The sequence below is a fragment of the Schistocerca cancellata genome, chromosome 5 (assembly GCF_023864275.1).
Source record: "Schistocerca cancellata isolate TAMUIC-IGC-003103 chromosome 5, iqSchCanc2.1, whole genome shotgun sequence".
In the NCBI taxonomy this organism is placed as follows: domain Eukaryota; kingdom Metazoa; phylum Arthropoda; class Insecta; order Orthoptera; family Acrididae; genus Schistocerca; species Schistocerca cancellata.
The window spans coordinates 644,625,338-644,647,594 of NC_064630.1; the positions used below are offsets into that span (position 1 = coordinate 644,625,338).

Consider the following 22,257-nt stretch of genomic DNA (forward strand, 5'->3'; position numbering starts at 1 on the left):
TCAGCCTATGACGTCCAACATCTGTAACGAGGGTTGGCCACCCAACTCACTACGTCTGGACAATGTTTCACCTTAGTTTTGCCACTTGTTGAAGATATTCACCACAGCATTCCTCGAACATCCGAGAAGTCGTGCAGTTTCAAAAGTGGTGAGCCACTGGGCCATCACAATCTTCCTTCAGTTGAACATCAAATAGATCATCATACAGACAGCATGATCACTGATACTACATGCACCGTGCGTGTGTGTGACTAGCAGTCATTCCTTGCCAGGTGACTCTGCTATCGCCTGGGTGGTTGTATATGGATAGTAGGCTGGTGATGATAACATTCCGGCTGATCAGTGTATATGCCAGCAGTTAACATATGTAGGTGCCAGGGGGAAAGTAATAATCACTTCAAATTGTGTTAGAAGATAGATGTGTAAGCAGAATTGATTTAGAATAAGCTACTATATATTATGAGAAAGGATAGACTGCTACTCCCCTTATAGTGGAGATGTCGAGTTGCGGACAGGCGCAACAAAAAGGCTTCTAAAGAAGTAAGCTTTTGGCCAAAAGGCCTTCTTCTGAAATAGCCAAAATGCACAGGCACGTGTGCAACCCCCCCCCCCCCCCCCCCCTTCCACACATACACGCGCGCACACACACACACACACACACACACACACACACACACACACACACACACATACACACATTCAAGCAAACACAACTCACACACATACGACCATTGTCTCTAGCTGCTGAGGCCAAACTGTGTGCAACAGCACGTGATGGGGAAGCAATCTGGATGATGGTGTGGGGGGCGGGGGTGTAGCAGGGTAGGGGTGGGTGGACGATGAATTGTTGCTGTGGGAGCATACAGGGGTGTGGTGGGGAGAGGATAGGGCAGCTACTGCAGACGAGAGGTCAGATGGAGGACTTCACTCATCGTGCCGTGTTGCTTGCAGTCTGGCCTCAGCAGCCAGAGACAATGGTTTGTGTGTGTGTGTACCATTAAGGTACATAGGGCAGATTTTACAGTGAGACTACAGACATGGAAAAATATAATGGAGAGAGGAAGTATGATTAATGTTGAATAGGGGCAAGTACACTCCAAAGCACCACAAAGGAAGCTACTACTGCTTGTATTTCAGAAGGCCTGTTAGCCAAAAGCTTTCCTGTTTCCCGGTCTTTTTGTTGTGGCTGTATGTGACTCAACATCTTCACCATATGTTGAGTAGCAACCATTTTCATAATATGTCATTATTCCATCCTGGATTTTCAATTGTTAGAATAAGCAATAATGTGCTAAAATATAATTCAGAATATCCAAATATGTATTTGGCTTTTGTTTCTCCCTAGCATGAGTCTAGTATGCTAGACACTGTGTTACCTTGCTCAGTCATATAAGTATGGGAAAAATAAATGAACAGGATTTGCAGGCCTCCTCATTATTGTGCACACACTCTCACAATTGTCACCCCTTGGTTGACGGTGATTAGGAGTATGCAATACCATTAAGGCATGTAGGGCAGATTTCACAGCAATACCATTATGCTACATAGGATAGTTTTTACAGTGAGACTGCAGACATGGAAAAGTAGAATGCTGAGAGGAAGTATGATTTGTGTTGAATAGGGGCAAGTACACTCAAAAGCACTACTAAAAAATTGTCTGAATGGGACAGAAATTGGTAAATGCATTGTATGTGTAAAGACCAACAAGTGATTAAAATTTCCGGAGAACTGGATGATTTATCCAAGAGAAAGAGCTTCACAAATTGAGCAAGTTAATAATGCATTGCTCCAAGTCTGGCCCCTATGTGCCGCTATTCAGCTTGGCATTGATTGAAAGAGTTGTTACAGATCTTCAAGAGAGATATTGTGCGAAATTCTGTCCATTTGGTGCACTGGATTGTTAAAATCCCAAGCTACTTGGAGGACCCTTCCCTTGACATTCCAAGTGTTCTCAATTGGGGAGGGATTCAGTGACCTCGCTGGCCAAGGTAAGGTTAGGCAAGCACAAAGACAAGCAATAGAAACTCTTGCTGTGTGTGAGCAGGCATTATCTTCTTGAAATGTAAGCCCAGGATGGCTTGCTGTGAAGAGCAACAAAACAGGCATAGAATATTGTTGATATACCACTGTGCTGTAAGGGCACAATGGATAACAACCAAACAGGTCCTACTATGAAAAGAAAAGCCACCTGAGACCATTACTCCTGGTTGTCGGCCCATATGCAGGTGACAGTCAGGTAAGTATACCACTGCTGTCCAGGGCATGTCCAGACATCTTCACTGGTCATCAGGGCTCAGTTCGAAATGGACTTGACACTGAAGACAATTCTACTCCAGTCAATGAGATTTCGGGTCAAAGACAGGTTTGGGGTGGCCATACAGCAGTGGGGTACCATCAGGACTGTCACCCGCCATAAGTCCTGCAACTGGGAGTGATGGTCTGGGATGCCATTTCTTTTCATAACAGGACCCATTTGGTTGTGATCCGCACCACCATTACAACACAGTGGTACTTCGACAATGCTCTATGCTCCGTTTTGTTGCCCTTTATGGTAGGCCATCCCGGTCTTACATTTTACGAAGATAATGCCCGCCCACACGTGGTGAGAGTTTCTACTGCTTGCCTTTGTGCTTGCCAAACTCTACCTTGGCTAGCAAGGTTGCTGGATCTGAGCCCAGTTGAGAACATTTGGGACATTATGGGCAGAGCTCTCCAACAAGATCGAAATTTTGACAATCTAATGCACTAATTGGACAGAATTTGGCGTGATATCCCTCAGGAGGATATCGAACAACTCTGTCAATCAATACTTGCTTAAGGGCCAGAAGTGGACCAACACCTTTCTCTTGAACAAGATATTAGTGTAAGAAGAGTGGAAGATCCTTATTTCAGAAAGTTTTTTGGTGTTTTGTATTGTCTCTTCTTTCCAGTAAAGTGCCAGAGGAAGCAAAGTTCACAAAATTCATGTTTTGGTAAATGACTAGCTCAGTTTACAAAGCAAGAAAGTAAGGAGCTACCAGGTGTACAACTTTGCCTCAACCATTTTTCCCCAACAATTGAGTCTTTAATGAAACACATTGGTTACACATGTATCATTCAAAGTATTTTCCATTGCTGGCCACTACTTTCCCCCATCTTTTAGGCAGTGTACCAATCCCGCATCGAAAAAATTGTTCATCTTTTGAAGCGATCCATGAATTGATCCAATTTGTGACTTCTTCATGAGCTCGGAAGTGTTGGTCAGAGGGAGCAATGTCTGGAGAATACGGCGGGTGGGGTAGGACTTCCTATTTTAACATTTCCAAGTACATTTTGACCTCTTTTGCAACGTGGGGACAAGCATTGTCATGCTGCAAAACCACTTTATCGTGCCTCTCGCTGTATTGCGGCGGTTTGTTTTTTAATGCTCTGCATTCAATAACAAGCACCTGTGATAGTTTCACTTGATTTTAACACCTCATAGTGCACGACGCTGAGCTGGTCCCACCAAATGCAGAGCATGATCTTGAAGCTCTGTATATTCGGTTTGGCCGTCGATGTAAAAACATGGCCAGGATATCCCCATGATTTTTTGCATTTAGGGTTATCGTAATGAACCCATTTTTTGTCCCTGGTCACGATGCAATGCAGAAATCCCTTCCATTTTTGCCTCTGAAGCATCTACTCACAAACACACAAACGCCATTCAACATCTGTAGGTTTGAGCTCACACGGGACCCAAGTTCCTTCTTTCTGAATCATGCCCATAGCCTTGAGATGTTTTGAAATGGCATGCTGTCTCACTCACACCAATCGTGCCAATTCTTCTTGAGTTTGACGCAAGTCTTCACTCAACAATGTCTCCAGTTCTGCATATTCAAAAACATTCTCTCTTCCGCCACTACACTGATCAACGACGTTAAAATCACCATTCTTGAAGTGTTGAAACCACTCACAACATGTTCTTTCACTAATAACATTCTTAGCATACGTACTTGAGGACATTCGATGAGACTCAACCACTGTTTTCTTCATATTGAAACAAAACAGTAAAATCTCCCGCAAATGATGAGAATTAGGCTCGTAAACTGACATTTTCAATCAAGAGCAACTTCATGATGCAAGCACAAATAGACTAATGTTTGAACGAGGATGTTGACCGAGGTCCAAGGTAACTGCCTGACATCTCTGATCTGTTTCCTTCGTCTGCTACTTACCACTGTCACCACCTATCGGCGAAGGGTGGAAGCAAAGTTGTACACCTTGTATTTACTGTCACAGTGAGAAATAGTTGAAGCATTCTCTCAGGAATGAACTTATCAAACACAAAGCATTACACAAAAGCAAATTCATGATGCCTATGCTGTAAACAGTTTGCAGACAGAAGTGGGCAATTAAACAGGCAGGGTACTTGCGTTTTGCTGAAACAACACAGTAAAATTCAGTATCTACATCTACATCGATACTCTGCAAATAACATTTAAGTGTGTGGCAGAGGGTTCAGCGAACCACCTTTAGAATTCTCTGTTATTCCAATCTCGTATAACGCGCGGAAAGAACGAACACCGTCAGTGTCAACAAAATATTTTTGCATTCGGAAGAGAAAGTTGGTGATTGGAATTTCGTGAGATGATTCCACTGCAACGAAAAACACCTTGTTTTAATGATGTCCACTCTGAACCCTGTATCATTTCAGTGACACTCTATCACATATTTTGCGATAATACAAAGCGTGCTGCCCTTCTTTGAACTTTTTCAATTACTCCATCAGTCCTATCTGGTAAGGGTTCGACACCGCACGGCAGTATTTTAAAAGAGGACGGACAAGTAGGCCTATAGTGTAGGCAGTCTCCTTAGTAGATCTGTTACATTGTCGAAGTGTCCTGCCAATAAAATGCAGTCTTAACAAAACTCCCCCCATGAACCATAGACCTTGCCGTTGGTGGAGAGGCTTGCGTGCCTCAGCGATACAGATAGCCGTACCGTAGTTGCAACCACAACGGAGGTGTATCTGTTGAGAGGCCAGACAAATGTGTGGTTCCTGAAGAGGGGCAGCAGCCTTTTCAGTAGTTGCAGGGCAACAGTCTGGATGATTGACTGATCTGGCTTTGTAACACTAACCAAAACGGGCTTGCTGTGCTGGTACTGCGAACGGCTGAAAGCAAGGGGAAACTACGGCCATAATTTTTCCCGAGGGCATGCATCTTTACAGTATGATGATGGCGTCCTCTTGGGTAAAATAGTTCCCCATTCAGATCTTCGGGCGGGGATTACTCAGGAGGACGTCGTTATCAGGAGAAAGAAAACTGGCGTTCTACGGATCGGAGTGTGGAATGTCAGATCCCTTAATTGGGCAGGTAGGTCAGAAAATTTAAAAACGGAAATGGATAGGTTGAAGTTAGATATAGTGGGAATTAGTGAAGTTCGGTGGCAGGAGGAACAAGACTTTTGGTCAGGCGAATACAGGGTTATAAATACAAAATCAAATAGGGGTAATGCAGGAGTAGGTTTAATAATGAATAAAACAATAGGAATGCGGGTAAGCTACTACAAAAAGCACAGCGAACGCATTGTTGTGGCCAAGATAGACACGAAGCCCAAGCCTATGACAGTAGTACAAGTCTATATGCCAACTAGCTCTGCATATGACGAAGAAATTGAAGAAATGTATGATGAAATAAAAGAAATTATTCAGATAGTGAAGGGAGACGAAAATTTAATAGTCATGGGTGACTGGAATTCGGTAGTAGGAAAAGGGAGAGAAGGAAACGTAGTAGGTGAATATGGATTGGGGGTAAGAAATTAAAGAGGAAGCCGCCTGGTAGAATTTTGCACAGAGCATAACTTAATCATAGCTAACACTTGGTTCAAGAATCATCAAAAAAGGTTGTATACATGGAAGAACCCTGGAGATACTAAAAGGTATCAGATAGATTATATAATGGTAAGGCAGAGATTTAGGAACCAGGTTTTAAATTGTAAGACATTTCCAGGGGCAGATGTGGACTCTGACCACAATCTATTGGTTAAGAACTGTAGATTAAAACTGAAGAAATTGCAAAAAGATGGAAATTTAAGGAGATGGGACCAGGATAAACTGACTAAACCAGAGGTTGCACAGAATTGCAGGGAGAGCATAAGGGAACAATTGACAAGAACGGGGAAAAGAAATGCAGTAGAAGGAGAATGGGTAGCTTTGAGGGATGAAGTAGTGAAGGCAGCAGAGGATCAAGTAGGTAAAAAGACGAGGGCAAATAGAAATCCTTGGGTGACAGAAGAAATATTGAATTTAATTGACGAAAGGAGAAAATATAAAAATGCAGTAAATGAAGCAGGCAAAAAGGAATACAAACGTCTCAAGAATGAGATCGACAGGAAGTGCAAAATGGCTAAGCAGGCATGGCTAGAGGACAAATGTAAGGATATAGAGGCTTATCTCACCAGAGGTAAGATAGATACTGCCTACAGGAAAATTAAGAGACCTTTGGAGAAAAGAGAACCACTTGTATGAATATCAAGAGCTCAGATGGAAACCCAATTCTAAGTAAAGAAGGGAAAGCAGCAAGATGGAAAGAGTATACAGAGGGTCTATACAAGGGTGATGTACTTGAGGACAATATTATGGAAATGGAAGAGGATGTAGATGAAGATGAAATGGGAGATATGATACTGCGTGAAGAATTTGACAGAGCACTGAAAGACCTGAGTCGAAACAAGGCCCCGGGAGTAGACAACATTCCATTAGAACTACTGACAGCCTTGGGAGAACCAGTCCTGACAAAACTCTACCATCTGGTGAGCAAAATGTATGAGACAGGTGAAATTCCCTCAGACTTCAAGAAGAATATAATAATTCCAATCCCAAAGAAAGCAGGTGTTGACAGATGTGAAAATTACCGAACTATCAGTTTAATAAGTCACAGCTGCAAAATACTAACGCGAATTCTTTACAGACGAATGGAAAAACTGATAGAAGCTGACCTCGGGGAAGATCAGTTTGGATTCCATTGAAATATGGGGACGCGTGAGGCAATACTGACACTACAACTTATCTTAGAAAATAGATTAAGAAAAGGCAAACCTACGTTTCTAGCATTTGTAGACTTAGAGAAAGCTTTTGACAATGTTGACGGGAATACTCTCTTTCATATTCTGAAGGTGGCAGGAGTAAAATACAGGGAGCGAAAGGCTACTTACAATTTGTACAGAAACCAGATGGCGGTTATAAGAGTCGAGGGACAGGAAAGGGAAGCAGTGGTTGGGAAGGGAGTGAGGCAGGGTTGTAGCCTCTCCCCGATGTTATTCAATCTGTGTATTGAGCAAGCAGTAAAGGAAACAAAAGAAAAATTCGGAGTAGGTATTAAAATCCATGGAGAAGAAATAAAAACTTTAAGGTTCGCTGATGACATTGTAATTCTGCCAGAGACAGCAAAGGACTTGGAAGCGCAGTTGAACGGAATGGACAGTGTCTTGAAAGGAGGCTATAAGATGAAAATCAACAAAAGCAAAACGAGGATAATGGAATGTAGTCGAATTGTCGGGTGATGCTGAGGGAATTAGATTAGGAAATGAGACACCTAAAGCAGTAATTAGTTTTGCTATTTGGGGAGCAAAATAACTGATGATGGTCGAAGTAGAGAGGATATAAAATGTAGACTGGCAATGGCAAGGAAAGCGTTTCTGAAGAAGAGAAATTTGTTAACATCGGGTATAGATTTAAGTGTCAGGAAGTCGTTTCTGAAAGTATATGTATGGAGTGTAGCCATGTATGGAAGTAAAACATGGACGATAACTAGTTTGGACAAGAAGAGAATAGAAGCTTTCGAAATGTGGTGCTACAGAAGAATGCTGAAGATTGGATGGGTACATCACATAACTAATGAGGAGGTACTGAATAGGATTGGGGAGAAGAGAAGTTTGTGGCACAACTTGACTAGAAGAAGGGATCGATTGGTAGGACATGTTCTGAGGCATCAAGGGATCACAAATTTAGTATTGGAGGGCAGTTTGGAGGGTAAAAATCGTAGAGGGAAACCAAGAGATGAATACACTAAGCAGATTCAGAAGGATGTTGGTTGCAGTAGGTACTGTGAGATGAAGAAGCTTGCACAGGACAGAGTAGTGTGGCAAGCTGCATCAAACCAGTCTCAGGACTGAAGACCACAACAACAACAAAACTTATTTTAGATATCCCAAGATATTAAGAGTCTGTTTTTATTGATGGAATTGGAAAAATTAATGTATTTATGATAAATTAAAATAAATGGTCACTTTTATAATTTCAGTTACTCTACCGATGTGTGCAGGCAGTGAATTTAAGTCACGATAATGCACATGCTCAAATGGATGTCAAGCTGCGAAGTCTTATCTGTTTGGGCCTCAATGAACAAGTTTTGCATCTCTGGCTAGAAGTTCTTTGTTCATGTGTGGAAGTAGTTCAGAAGTGGTAAGTTAAATGTATTACTAATATTATTATTGTAGTTGTTTAAATGTTTCATTGCATGTCAAATATTGTGGTGTCCGGATATAACATTTGAAGATGTCACTGAAAATTTGCAGTGTTTCAGTAAAGCTCCTTCTCATCTACTTTGGTTGACGATATTGACTTATTGTTATTCATTTGTTACTGTTTAATGTTGTGCAGTTTCTGTGACAATTGGAGCCTGAGCATTTGCTCAGTTTAGACAAGGGCTGGAACAGCACCAACTAGGGGTCCCTAGGACAAATTGTATCACCACCGATCGCACAGTATGTTTTCACCCTTCACATACTTTGTGATTAAGTGAATAAATATATGTGCCACTGAACAAATTTGTGGGTATTCTATATTAGAAAACTTCTGCAGTTGCTGTATTAGCTACATTTTCTTAAATATGCCTACCGATTATTTCTGTAAACCACCACGCAAGATGGTGCAGTGATGGAGATACTGACTCACATTAGTGTGTCGTGGAGTTTTCGGCATCTGTATGGTTGTTTGTGTTGGACCACGTATAGGGGTTGGACAAAAATATGGGTACATCATGAGAAATGCATGTTTGAACATAAGTACAGATGCTAGCCAATCCTGCAGTTTGCACTGTTGTATTTGACCATGAATAGCACATGTGCAGTGTTCAAAATATGTAGCAAGTGTCAGTCATGTTCAGGACAGTGTTCTGTGTAGTTGTGTGTGCATTATGTCATAGCTATGTTAATTTGAATGTGGGCAAATTGTTGGTGCTTGTATGGTGGGTGCTTCCGCAGCTAAGGGAGTCTAAGAGTTTGGTGTTTCGAAAGGCACCATATCGAAGATTTATACTACATACAGGGAAAACAGAAAAACATCATCCCCTATCTCACAATGTGGGTTAAAGCTTGTGTTGAATGATTGTGACTGATGGTCACTGAAGAGGATTTTGATGAAAAGTAAGAGGACAACAGCTGCAGAAGTCACTGGAAATGTATGTTACAACCAGAAATCCTGTCAGCACCAAAATAAAACAAAAGGAGCATCACAAACAGGGAATTGCAGGGTGAGCAGCAATTCCAAAAGTACTAGTCAGTGGTGGAAATGCCTGTAACAGGAAAGAGAGTTCCTGAAATCATAAAACCTAGACTGTTGAGAAATGGAAGAAAGTCATATGTTTAGATGAGTCTTGTTTCACACTGTTTCCAACTTCTGGCCAAGTTTACGTTGCAAAAGTTAAGCATAACCGTGGTCCAGTGATGTTTTGGGTAGCCATATTGTGGTATTTGATGGGCCCCATGGTTACTTCACAACATCATGTTACTGCCAAGGATTATGTGACTATTTGGCTGATTAGGTCCATCCCATGGTACAATATTTGTTTCCCAATGGTGACACTATCAGGGTCCTTGTTCTCTCAGCTTGTAACGTCCAGGACTGGTTTTGTAAGCACGAGGATGAATTATTACATCTCTTGTGGCCAACAATGTCATCAGACCTCAATAGTATTGAGTCTTTATGGTCTACTTTGGAGAGAAACATATGTGTTACTGCCCACCCATCATCGTTATGTGAAGTTGTCACTATTTTGCAGGAAGAATTTTGTAAGATTCCCTTGAAAACCTCACAGGACCTGTATCCATCCATTCCAAGGTCACTGGAAGCTGTTTCAAATGCTAGTGAGTTCCCTACATTGTACTAGGCAAGGTAATGTGTCATATTTGTGGTGTTTTCATATTTTTGTCCAATCCCTGTACTTAAGTGATATAAAGAATGACAGCTTGAAAGCTAATAAAACCTCTGTGCTGCTATTAAATGTCTGCATAACACACCAAGTAGCTGGAAGTGAGTGCTTGACTTCCCTTATTTACATGTACTGAAGAGGTCCTTTTTTAAGTTTGTTGTGAACTTTGTGTTAGAATTGGTGTGTGAATATATTAAAATGTGTCAATAAATTTTCAGGTACCATCCTTGGAGTTTCATCTACAGTCCTGGATGGGTGCAGATCAAGTGTGAATTGCGTGTTCTTTCACAGTTTGCATTTAATTTAAATCCTGATTGGGAAATTCCAGCCAAAAAAGAACAATCTCAACCTCTTAAAGATGGTGTACGTGATATGTTAGTGAAACATCATTTGTTCAGTTGGGACCTCTAGGACACACGGACTGTTTATTTAATTGGAACAGTTCCAGTTCAAAAATGTTAAAACTCTAGGTGATTCTGTACAGGGACTCAGTACAATCGAGTGATTACTTTTTGTTTCAGAAAGATCAGTGAGTGTGCTTGTCGAATATGAGAGAACCGTAAAAGAAAGATTTTAACATTGTATTGTTACATATTTATTGAAAGTTGTTCAAAATAGAATTCAAAATGTTACCCTTAGTTAAAAATAAGTTTTACAGTATTTAAAGTGAAAAATTAATTACAGTATTGCAATTGAAGACATGATTTCAGTAGTTTTGTGGAGAAAATTAAGGGAGAAATGAGTTAACCAGAAAAGTACAGAATGGTCTAAAGAGGGTACTCAGGCAGCTCTGAGTTGCTTACAAATCTTTCCATATAGACATATTCACTAATCAAATATGATTTTTGTGTTTAAAATATTAAATTAATGTACTTCACAGACAATCTGTATAAAAATATTCATTTAAAAGTTTGTGAAACAGTCTGTAATTGTTTGTTACAACTGTGTACTACTTGTATTTAATTTAGTCAAGTGTTTTATTGCTTATCTGGATCTGAAGAGATGGCCATCATTTTTTTATAACTTACCCAGTAAAATACTGCTTTCCAGTTTACTTTATTTTTAATCAAGATGATGTCATCTGCATGTTGTTGTGTTAAAATGACAAGTATTGGTGCTGTTGGGTTACTGCCAGTTTAATAAGTCAGAAGTGTGGTCAAAAAATGTATTAGGTGTTCATTTGATTGGGCTGTCTAATTTAGAGGTCAGTTTTAGGATTCTAACACTTTACCATGAAGTCCATCAGATCTTTGGGTTTTCAAGCCAACTTCTTTGTTGTTAGCAGATTTACTTTATTGTTAGAAATCAAAATGTCGTTAATGACTTTGATTTGTTACAAATTAAGAAAGATTTCCCTGTGGAATTACCACAATATTTATCACAAAAATCAACATACATGTTTCTTACTGATTTATAGTATTTTTTCCTTAAAAAATGAACATTATTACTGTAACACTGCTATGTGTACTGAACGACACCCTTGGAATTCAGTGTCGTTAGCCTCAGTCCACAGTGAGTGGGAAAGCAGTGTGCTGACCCCGTACCCCTCCATAATGCATCTAAATGACACCATATGGCAGAGGATGATACAGTGGCTGGTATGGTCATCTAGGCCTGTTTGTAGCATTATTTTTTTGTCTTAGAAAGAGTGTATTAAGTATTCAACCACTAATGAACACTCTGTCAAAAAAAAGTGAAATTGTAATTTTTCTTAGATTTGATTCATTGCTGTGCGTAAAGAACAATTTCCAACGTACAAATCTGTTCCTTTCAATTTGATACAGATACAGAAGTCCCTGTGAAGTTCCATTCACTGATGGAAAAATATATAACAACTACTACTCACCGAGAAACTGAACTATTAGAAAGGATATAGTAACAAGGCTTGAATAAATTCATTCCAGATGTAATGCCATGTCATCTGCACAATAAATAGAAACCTGCTTGTTTTCTAAGTGTCTTGCCGGGTTTTCTCCTAAACATTGAGGAAGAAGACCTGTGCAAAATGGTTGAAATATCACTACTGTCCAACTGTCTTGCACAGTTTTCTTCCAAATGGTTAAGAAGACCTGTCGAGACAGTTGATGCGTCAACACATATTTTACTTAGTTTGTAGTATGATATTTCACTGTACTCCAGATGACTGACACTGACTAGATTGCTTTCCATTTATATCCAGGGGAAGAAAGTATAGAGTTTAAGGAACTCTGTCAGCTGGTACACAAAATAATGAAGCTATCTGCTTGGTTATCAAACTGGCATCCTTACTCAGAGTTTACGTTATCATTTTGTGGAGTTTTAAGATTTTTTGGAATATTATAGCATTCTAATCAACAGCAATTTCAGAATATCATATTTAAATTTTAAAGTCATTGTTTTTATTATCTTTTGGGGTACAGTAAGAATGTGCCATGTAATTCTGTAGGATGTTACTAATGTTATAATGATTATTGTAACTTTACTGTTGCACACTTTGTATTATTTTTCAAACAACCTCTGCAATTTTTGTATAAATGTAAATATTGGCACTGTTACTTGTCTGTAGGACTGAGTGTTGCTTTGGAGTAATTAATGTCAACCAAATAAAGATATGTAATTTTACTTAACAGAACGAAAGAAATCAGATACATTGCATTGTTTACTGTAATGTATTTCTACTGCTGAACAGCTTCTGAAATCCAAATTATGACAGGGTTCCACTTATCTGTGTGTATGTTGCAAAACTGATTCATTGTTATTGTGATAAAGAATACTGTGAATGCTTTTATGTAAAATTGTAGTGACATGACAGTGTTAAAAGTCTGCTGTGACTACAAGACAAAGGACCAATACCTTCAGCTGCTAAACCAGAAATTCATTATTTTATTGTTGTTTTACTTTTAGTAGAGTCTATTAATTATTCAGTATTAAGAACTTTTCATTTTATGATATGCATTTTTATACAATTTTAGTGAATATTTATACTTTCATTGAGTTCTATCTAACGACCCTTTTCAAGTAGATAAGGTTATATAACTGAATTCATCTTGAAGGTTTTTTTTTTTCATTTATTTGAACATATTTAGTATGAATGCCTTTCGTAGTTAATTAAGCTGGAATTAAAATGAAATACCAGTTATATAAGGGCTTAATATTATTAAAAAAATTGCTTCTCCAAGATAATTGGGACAACCAATAAATATTGTCAATGATGGTACTGCAAGGACTAAATGTAGGTATGGGACTTGCAACCTGTTCAGAAAATCACAGTGCAGAGCAGTGATTACTTGTTGTTGTTGTTGTGGTCTTCGGTCCAAAGACTGGTTTGATGGAACTCTCTACACTACTGTATCCTGTGCAAGACTGTTCATCTCCGAGCAACTACTATAACTTACATCCTTCTGGATCTGCTTACTATATTCATCTCTTGCCCTCCCTTGACAATTTTTACCCCCCCCCCCCCCCCAAGCTCTTCTCCAGCAATAAATTTGTGATCCTGGGATGTCTCAGAATGTTTCCTACCAACCAATCCCTTCTTCTAGTCAAGTTGTGCCACAAATTCCTCATCTCCTCAATTCTATTCAGTACCTCCTCATTAGTTATGTGACCTACCCATCTATTCTTGAGCATTCTTCTATAGCACCACATTTCAAAAGCTTCTATTCTCTTCTTGTCCAAACTATTTATCGTCCATATTTCACTTCCATACATGGTTACACTCCATACAAATACTTGCAGAAAAGACTTCCTAACACTTAAATCTATACTCGATGTTAACAAATTTCTGTTCTTAACTCATCTACTACTTTAAGTGTCTCATTTCCGAATCTAATTCTCTCAGGATCATCTGATTGTTATTCCTACTCTCTCTCTCTCTCTCTCTCTCTCTCTCTCTCTCTCTCTCTCTCTGCTCAATATACAGATTGAATAACATCAGGGATAGGGTGCACCCCTCCACCTGGTTTCTGTACAAATTGTAAATAGCCTTTCTCTCCCTGTATTTTACCCATCACTTAGAATTTTAAAGAGAGTATTCCACTCAACATAGTCAAAATCTTTCTGTAAGTCTACAGATGCTATAAATGTAGGTTTGTCTTTGCTTAACCTACGTTCTATGAGAAGTCTTAGGGCCAGTACTGCCTCGCATGTTCCAACATTTCTACAGAATCCAAACTGATCTTCCCCAAGTTCAGCTTCTACCAGTTTTACCATCCTTCTGTAAAGAATTCATGTTAGTATTTTGCAACCATGATTTGTCAAACTGACAGGTTAGTTATTTTCACATCAGTAAGCATTTGTTTTCTTTGGAATTGGAATTATTATATTCTTCTTGAAGTGTGAGGGAATTTGCCTGTCTCATACATTTTGCTCACCAGATGTAAGAATTTAGTCATGGCTGGCTCTCCCAAGGCTATCAGTAGTTCTAACAGAATGCTTTATACTCCAGGGGCCTTGTTTTGACTTAGGCCTTTAGTGCTCTGTCAGATTCTTCATGAAGTATCATATCTCCCATCTCATCTTTATCTACGTCCTCTTCCATTTCCATACTATTGTCCTCAAGTAATCTCCCTTTTACAGGTCCTCTATATATTCTTCCACCTTTCTGCTTTCCCTTCTTTGCTTAGGAATGGTTTTCCATCTGAGCTCTTGGTATTTAACAGGTGGTTCTCTTTTCTCCAAAGGTCTCTTTAGTTTTCCTGTAGGTGGCATCTATCTTTCCTCTAGTACTTCTAAATCCTTACATTTGGCCCCTATCCATTCCTACTTAGCCATTTTGCACTTCCTTTCAATCTCATTTTTTAGACGTTTGTATTCCCTTTCGTCTGCTTCATTGACTGCATTTTTATATTTTCTCTTTTCATCAGTTAAATTCAACCTCTCTTTTGTTACCCAAGGATTTCTACTTGCCCTCATCTTTTTACCTATTTTACCTTCTGCTGCCTTCACTATTTCTTCTCTCAAAGCTACCCATTCATCTTCTACTGTTTCCGTTCCCCTTTTCTTGTCAATTGTTCCCTAATGCTACTTCTGAAACTCTACAACCTCCGATTCTTTCAGTTTATCCAGGTCACTGTTCATAACCAATAAATTGTGGTCAGAGTCCACATCTGCCCCTGAATTGTTTTTCAATTTAAAATCTGGGTCCAAAAATCTCTGTCTTACTATTATGTAATCAATTTGAAACCTTTCAGTGTGTCGAGGTCTCTTCCATGTATACACCCTTCTTTCATGATTCTTAAACCAGGCCTTAGCTATGGTTAAATTACGCCCTGTGCAAAATTCTAGCAGGTGACTTCCTCATTCATTCCTTTCCCTCAGTCCATATTCATGTACTTTTTTTTTCTTCTCCTTCATTTTCCTACTGTCGAATTCCAGTCCCCAATGACTGTTAAGTTTTTGTCTCCCTTGACTATCTGAATAATCTTTTTATCTCATAGTACATTTCTTCAATCTTCATCATCTACAGAGCTAGTTGATATATAAACATGCACTATTGTGGTGGGTGTGAGCTTTGTGCCTATCTTGGCTGTGATGATGTGTTCACTATGCTGTTCAAAGTAGCTTATCTGTGTTCCTACTTTTTTATTTCTTATTAAACCTACTCCTGCATGACATCTATTTGTTTTTGTATTTATAACCCTGTATTCACCTGACTACATGTCCTGTTCCTCATGCCACCAAACTTCACTAACTACCACTACATCTAAATTGAACATATCCATTTCCCTTTTTAAATTTTCTAACCCACTTACCTGATTAAGGGATCTGGGATTCCATGCTCCGATCTGTAGAATGCCAGTTTTGTTTCTCCTGTTCCGAATAGGGGAGTATTTTACCTCCAGAATATTTTACCCAAGGTGACGCTGTCATTTAACCATAGCGTAGAGCTGCATGTCCTTGGGAAACATTATGGCTGTAGTTTCCCCCTGCTTTCAGCCATTTGCAGTACCAGGACAGGAAGGTTGTTTTGGTTGATGTTACAAGGCCAGGTCAGTTGATCATCCAGACTGTTGTCCCTCCAACTACTGAAAAGGCTGCTGCATCTCTTCAGGAACCACTTGTTTATCTGGCCTCTCAACAGATACCCCTCCGTTACGGTTGTGCCAGAGGTATGGCTACCTGTATCACTGATGTACACAATCCATGGTTCATGAAGGGGTGATTGCATTATCTGTGTCAAACAGATGTGTTTCTAACATTCTGGATCATCTAGTACAAAAATTAATGCTTAAGGTTTATCCAGAAAGTTACAATATTTTGTAATTGTTGTGTAGTGAAATGTTTTAAGTTATATGTATTTGTAACAGTCTGTCAAGTGTTTATAATATATACTCTGAAAATTGTGCTGCTAATTTACACTGCCTTCAATTGAATTACAAATTAAACTCTGAAATGTGTGATATTGTCATCACTAGCTCTGGAGCTTGAGCATGCTAGTCTTATATGTACAGGAAAAATAATAAAAAAGGAGAACATATCCATGGCCATTATTCTCTGAAACTTAATATACAGCTGATTGCAAGGATATACTCAGCAAGGCAGAGTGAAGGGAGCTCAAAACCCTCTTCCCCAAAGGAAAAAGAATTTTTGTAAACTGAACTTACATTTTTTCCTGCAAAACACACAGATTTATCATTCTGTATAGTTTGAAAAAAGGCCGAAGATGTAATGAGTATTGATTAGTAGCATGTGTACCAGAGCCACGTGTGGCAAAATCTCAAAACTGTTTCGTCGTTCAAAGGAAAACATAAGTTAACCATCCACTCTTGCCCCGACCTTGAGTACACTCTTGCCTGAGCAACAGAAAAATACAAAAACCTGTTACACAACAGACGAGTTGTTTCAGAATAGCCACAAACAAAACAGTGGCCACTATGTCTAATTACAGATTACCCTGTCGTGAACTGCTGTTATTTTCTGACTCATGAAGTATTAAATGATATAAAACAAAAAGTATAAAACTTCATCAATTAGAACAATGTGTTGGAAAGTCCAAAATCTAATGATTGTGTACCAGGATTACAAATATTAAATAAGTGTTCACTAAATCACACTGAGTTATCCAAAATAAAGCATTTGTTGTCCAAAATCAGCTGTATAAAGAAGGTATATAAGGAAAGTTTATTGAGCTGGTAACACATGAAAGAAACTGTTTCATAATGCGTGAGGAATAAGTCACTAATGCTCGACACCATGAAAATGTCAAGAAGTAAAAAATGCTATTGTAGATACGCTTCTAGACTGATGCATGAAGACCTAGCAGATTTGACTATGAACAGTGTTAACCCTAAAAAAATTGTTCTTGTATACATTTGTGATTTAAATGGAAGAGTTGAAAGTTCAACTCAGATCATCATTTGTTGTACCGTGCATGAGTGAAATTTGTGTTATAGTATGTGAAGGAAACCAAACTTGGAAAGTAATAGAGTAAATCTAATAACCAGATAACATGAGTTCCTACTATAATGAAAGTGTTGTTTATAGAGGTGTTACACGGGTAACTTTGTAAATAAAAAGCATCCATTCCAAAAAATTGAGTCAAATTTATTAGACATATTTGTTTTCACTTGGTAATAGAACAGAATACATCTGAAAGCTAAAGATTTAATAACAATAAATGTACAGGTAGAATCTGAACTGAATGAAGCAAAGTGATGAATCATACAGAATGTACAACCAACAAATTGAATAATATGTATTGGCCCTGAAATGATATGTAATGTATTTTGTGATTAACTGCTCCCATTGCAATTTTCTAAATATTTGTTCTAATGTTTAATAGCCTCTAAAATAGTGAATGTGAATTTGAAGATACAGAAAGAGAATGGATCATAGAAATGCTTACATTAAAAGTACCAAAAAATATATTTTTGATTTACTAATCTTAGTAACAACTTGTATGTTCAATGAACATTATTCACAAATTGTACAAAAGTTGCAGCTTTAATTTGTAATTTTGTCCAGTGTTTGTTTTTAAATTTGAAGCATCTGATCTCAGATTTTCATAAGTACATATGTGATGTTTGTTAATGCAGCGTGTAATTAATTCCACATCTTGATGCTGCTATGTACAAAGGTTTAGAATATGTCTAATAATATTTTTTTCAATGTGATAACAGATTTCAAATAAAATTAATGCTTCTTGTATGTGTTGTTTAGCTTCTTTCCAGAAGAAATAGCAGAGCAGTAACTGTATTCTAATAACCATGTGTGTGAGAATGTATGTACTATTGCTGGAAAAAGGGCTAGTGCTCAAAAGCTTGTGTGAGTGTTTTTCTGTTATGTGTTACAGTGCTCCACACTTTGATCTGCTGTAGGTGAGTGGTTGCCTTTGCCTTATTTTACGTATTGCTTCACACAGGAATTTCCATTATTGTTATAAATTCCACAAAGAATAATTTGGCCTTATGTTAAGATGTTGACATATTTTTGATTTGTAATACAGTAGCCCCATAAACTTACCAGAATTGGTTTAATTTCATCTAAAGTCAACTAGTGTTCATTAATACTGTAGGTAGCAATGTTATAGTTTAATTTTCTGCTTCTATATAACTTAGTGTAAGTATTGTGTAACAGTATCATAAACTCCAAAATATGTGGAATCATGCTCTTTGTTTAATACTGTCCCATTATTCTACATTATGTGATTTTGAATTTGAATAAGACATGCATAAAGAGAGGGATAAGGAAACAAATAAACTGAACGGTTTGGCTGGGAAAGTAGGAAAGTACAGAAAGGACTATGGAGCTGGTGTGGTGCAGGAGGGTATTATGAGATGTGAAAAGGAGAAATGGTAAAGACAGGTGGAGTAAAAGGACTCGTGGAGATTGAGGCCAAAAACATTGTAGTAATGAAGGTTATCCTGCATCAAGCACATACTACATGCACAGTACAATAAAGCTGGAGGGGCAGATCTACATGCCACAGGTGTGAAGAAGCCATTGATACGTTTTCCATGATGTTTAGAAGTATAAACTAGTGGGCCATTGGCCACTGTTTGACAGAGGTCCTTCATTTGTGTGGACAATCTGTCATAAAATGGTGTGTAGTCATTGGAGCAAAGCTGATAGACAATATCATGGCTTTCTCACGGAGTAAGAAATGTTAGTTGTAGGACTGCAGTTGGATTTGGTAGGAAGCTCTATGGAACAGTGTGACGGAAATGGCCTTGATTTCATAGTCTCGCCATCACTAGCACCAATCTCGATCACTTTGAAGCTGAGAGTTTAAATGAGTGTGGAATGATGTACACAGATGACATCAACACGCACTTTTTATTCCTTTCAAAGTTCCTCTATTAATTGTGTGTGTTTTTTTTTTTTTTCAGAAAATTATTAGTGCAGCTATTCAGAATCAGCACCCACAATTACATGAGCCACATTCCAGTGGTGAAGCTTATTTTTCTCTCATGGCACAAAAAAAACACACTTTCACATTTACATAATAATCATCACCATGTGCAACACTAATCCACTTTGATGACAATAACATTTCACTGTACTCATTAATCACAGCACGCATTCATATAAACAAGGGAATTCACATTGCATAAAATGTGAAATGACTCAAGTCCTCAAACATTAATATGAATGAGTCTTGTGGTTGCTGGTGTACAAAATGAACATACTTTTAGTGTAAGTCAATACTGAGAGTGCACTTGATATTGGCTTACTCATCAACACTCAAACTGCGAACTGATTACTTCACGACTAAGACAGTCTTATAAAGATCGGCTTAGGAACAAACTGTTGTTTTGCAGACTAAATAATGCTTTGAAATTTGGCCAGGTTGGAATTTACTGTTTCAGATGAACTATCAGAACTAATGTGATTCTGAATGACAGAAAGTGTCACTAGCAGAAATTTGGAAAAATACATGGAACTATTGTCTTTATGCAGTGTGAATTCCCTTGTTTATATGAATGTGTGCCATATTACAAACTGGAGCAAATTACACAAAATTATTAATTAGTTTTATCAGTTAATGCCGTATGTCATTTTGTACAGAAAAATTAATGTAAGAGAAGTATGTAGTCAAAGTTCGGACTCTTAACAGTGGTTTTGACAAAATCTGCAGTGGAAAATGGGGATTCTTTAGATCTTCAAGTTTCAATTATAAACTAACAATTATGTTTTACGTAATTTAAAATATGTTACTGGAAAATGAGAATGCTTAACTTTGAATCATGTAGGCCACTATTCCCAGCTATCTCGATTAGCTATTAGGTTTTTCAATATAGTGACCTTTAAGTGTTACCTTTAATTAACTGCAACTTCTAGTTAACAGTGTCCTAATGAGAACTAATTACACAAATGGAATCAGAACAGCCAAGAATAACCTAAATTACAAATTCTAGAGAAATCTAGTCCGAATAAGAACTTGAGATTTTCATGTAGGTATTACATGCCAACAGGTAAATGTATTGAAAATAAAACAAAATGAGGTAAAAAAGTGTTTTTGGTTATTTATGAAGAAAGAAAAACCTGAAATATGGGAAGAATCCACCTGCTGTCACAACAGGTCTTCCACGAGAATATGATCCATATGACTGAGATTAGGAGCAGGAATGTTCTGGAGAGGATAATGACATTTCAGAAATTTTGTGTGTGGTAGAGTAGCGCTTTGGGGCAAATAAGAAGAGTAGTGGAGAAAAAGTTCATTTCACATCATGACAAGAGAAGGTGAAGTCCTCATGGGGAACATAGAGTTGCTCCAGTCCAGGATGGTGCCAATTGTGAATGACAAAGAAGGTCCTCTTTTGTGTTTGAGAAATGCTCAGTGTATTTGAGGCCAATACAGGAGATGTGTTTCAAGGAATTTGAGGAGAATAATGTTGTCTGAAAGCCCTGAAAGACAGTCAGCATACTGAGAGATGGATTTATTGTCACTGCATATGTGCTCTACACTGGTATATGACCAGGTTGCGTGAGAGGTACAGTCAGGTGTGGAATGAGTGTCACTTGTCAGAATAGTGTTATAGTTGGTGACTAGTTAATACATGTGAAGAGAGGTGGTTGTGGAGCTAACAGTGATGTGGATGTGGATGTTGATGTGCAAGCGGAGGTGAGGATCACAAACATCCTACAGTGATGGTATCAACAAACTGATCTTTCATTAGGAGAAATGTGTTCATTGCCAGGGTGACTGTCGAGAAACAAATATGTAGGCATGGAGGATAAAGATGTTGAATGTTAATAAAGTTTGTTTTATTTAAAAACCTTTACGAGTTTTCACATAATATTTAGAAGTGTTGCTTTTCAGAACTCCCTCATATTTTCCCATTTTACTAGGTAGAAGGACATCGTTTTTTAGTCAGCTGCGTGTTAGGAGAAGTAATGTTTAGCAAGACCACAGTCATTTTGTACATCGATGGAGAGTGAGTTAGCATTTGATGGTAAAAAACAAAGCCAGTACTAAAGGGGCTGAGACTGAAGAGAGTCAATGAAGAAATGGTTTTGTATCTGATGCAGGCCTGTAGGCTGTCAGTAAATGTGGTGAAGGTGTTAATCCACAAGGACATAGATCCTTTTCATTGGAGATGCAGTAAGCAGCCATAATGCAGTGACCTAGGTAGCTGGACTTGTGGATACTGGGAAGCATATCCAAAATAGGATCTCAGAGGGGTAGGAGTAAGGAGAAAATAATAGAGAACAAGATTTACTGAGAGAAGAGGAAACAGCAGTAATCTTCACATCAGATAACCATGCCATTCGTTGATTAGTGTGGGAGAAAAATACAAGTGCTTTATTGGGTATGGAGTAACTTCCCAATTTGGGTTGGGGGCAGAAAATGGAATGTGGTACTGAGAGAAGAGGAAACAGCAGTAATCTTCACATCAGATAACCATGCCATTCGTTGATTAGTGTGGGAGAAAAATACAAGTGCTTTATTGGGTATGGAGTAACTTCCCAATTTGGGTTGGGGGCAGAAAATGGAATGTGGTTCATTGTGATTCCATGTTGGGAATGGTACAATCCTCTTTGAGCGCAGTATCGGCTACCTCATTCCTACGGATACCCAAATGTCCCACTATCCAGCAGAATGAGATCTCCTTTCTTTGTTGTAGTAAGTCCAGGATGGTGCCGTGTATGTTCTGGACAGTTC

The 22,257-nt window shown here is 38.5% G+C and overlaps 1 protein-coding gene across 1 annotated transcript in view; it reads left to right on the forward strand.

Moving 5' to 3' along the window:
- Nucleotides 1–21,355, forward strand: part of LOC126188957 (small G protein signaling modulator 3 homolog) — a 198,612-nt gene extending 177,257 nt beyond the window's left edge. Inside the window, exons 15-16 of the mRNA XM_049930715.1 lie at nucleotides 8,265–8,425; nucleotides 10,391–21,355. Coding sequence (XP_049786672.1) covers nucleotides 8,265–8,425; nucleotides 10,391–10,583 — 354 coding nt within the window. The 3' untranslated portion in view covers nucleotides 10,584–21,355. The remainder of the gene's footprint in view (nucleotides 1–8,264; nucleotides 8,426–10,390) is intronic.
- Nucleotides 21,356–22,257: the final 902 nt, after the last annotated feature.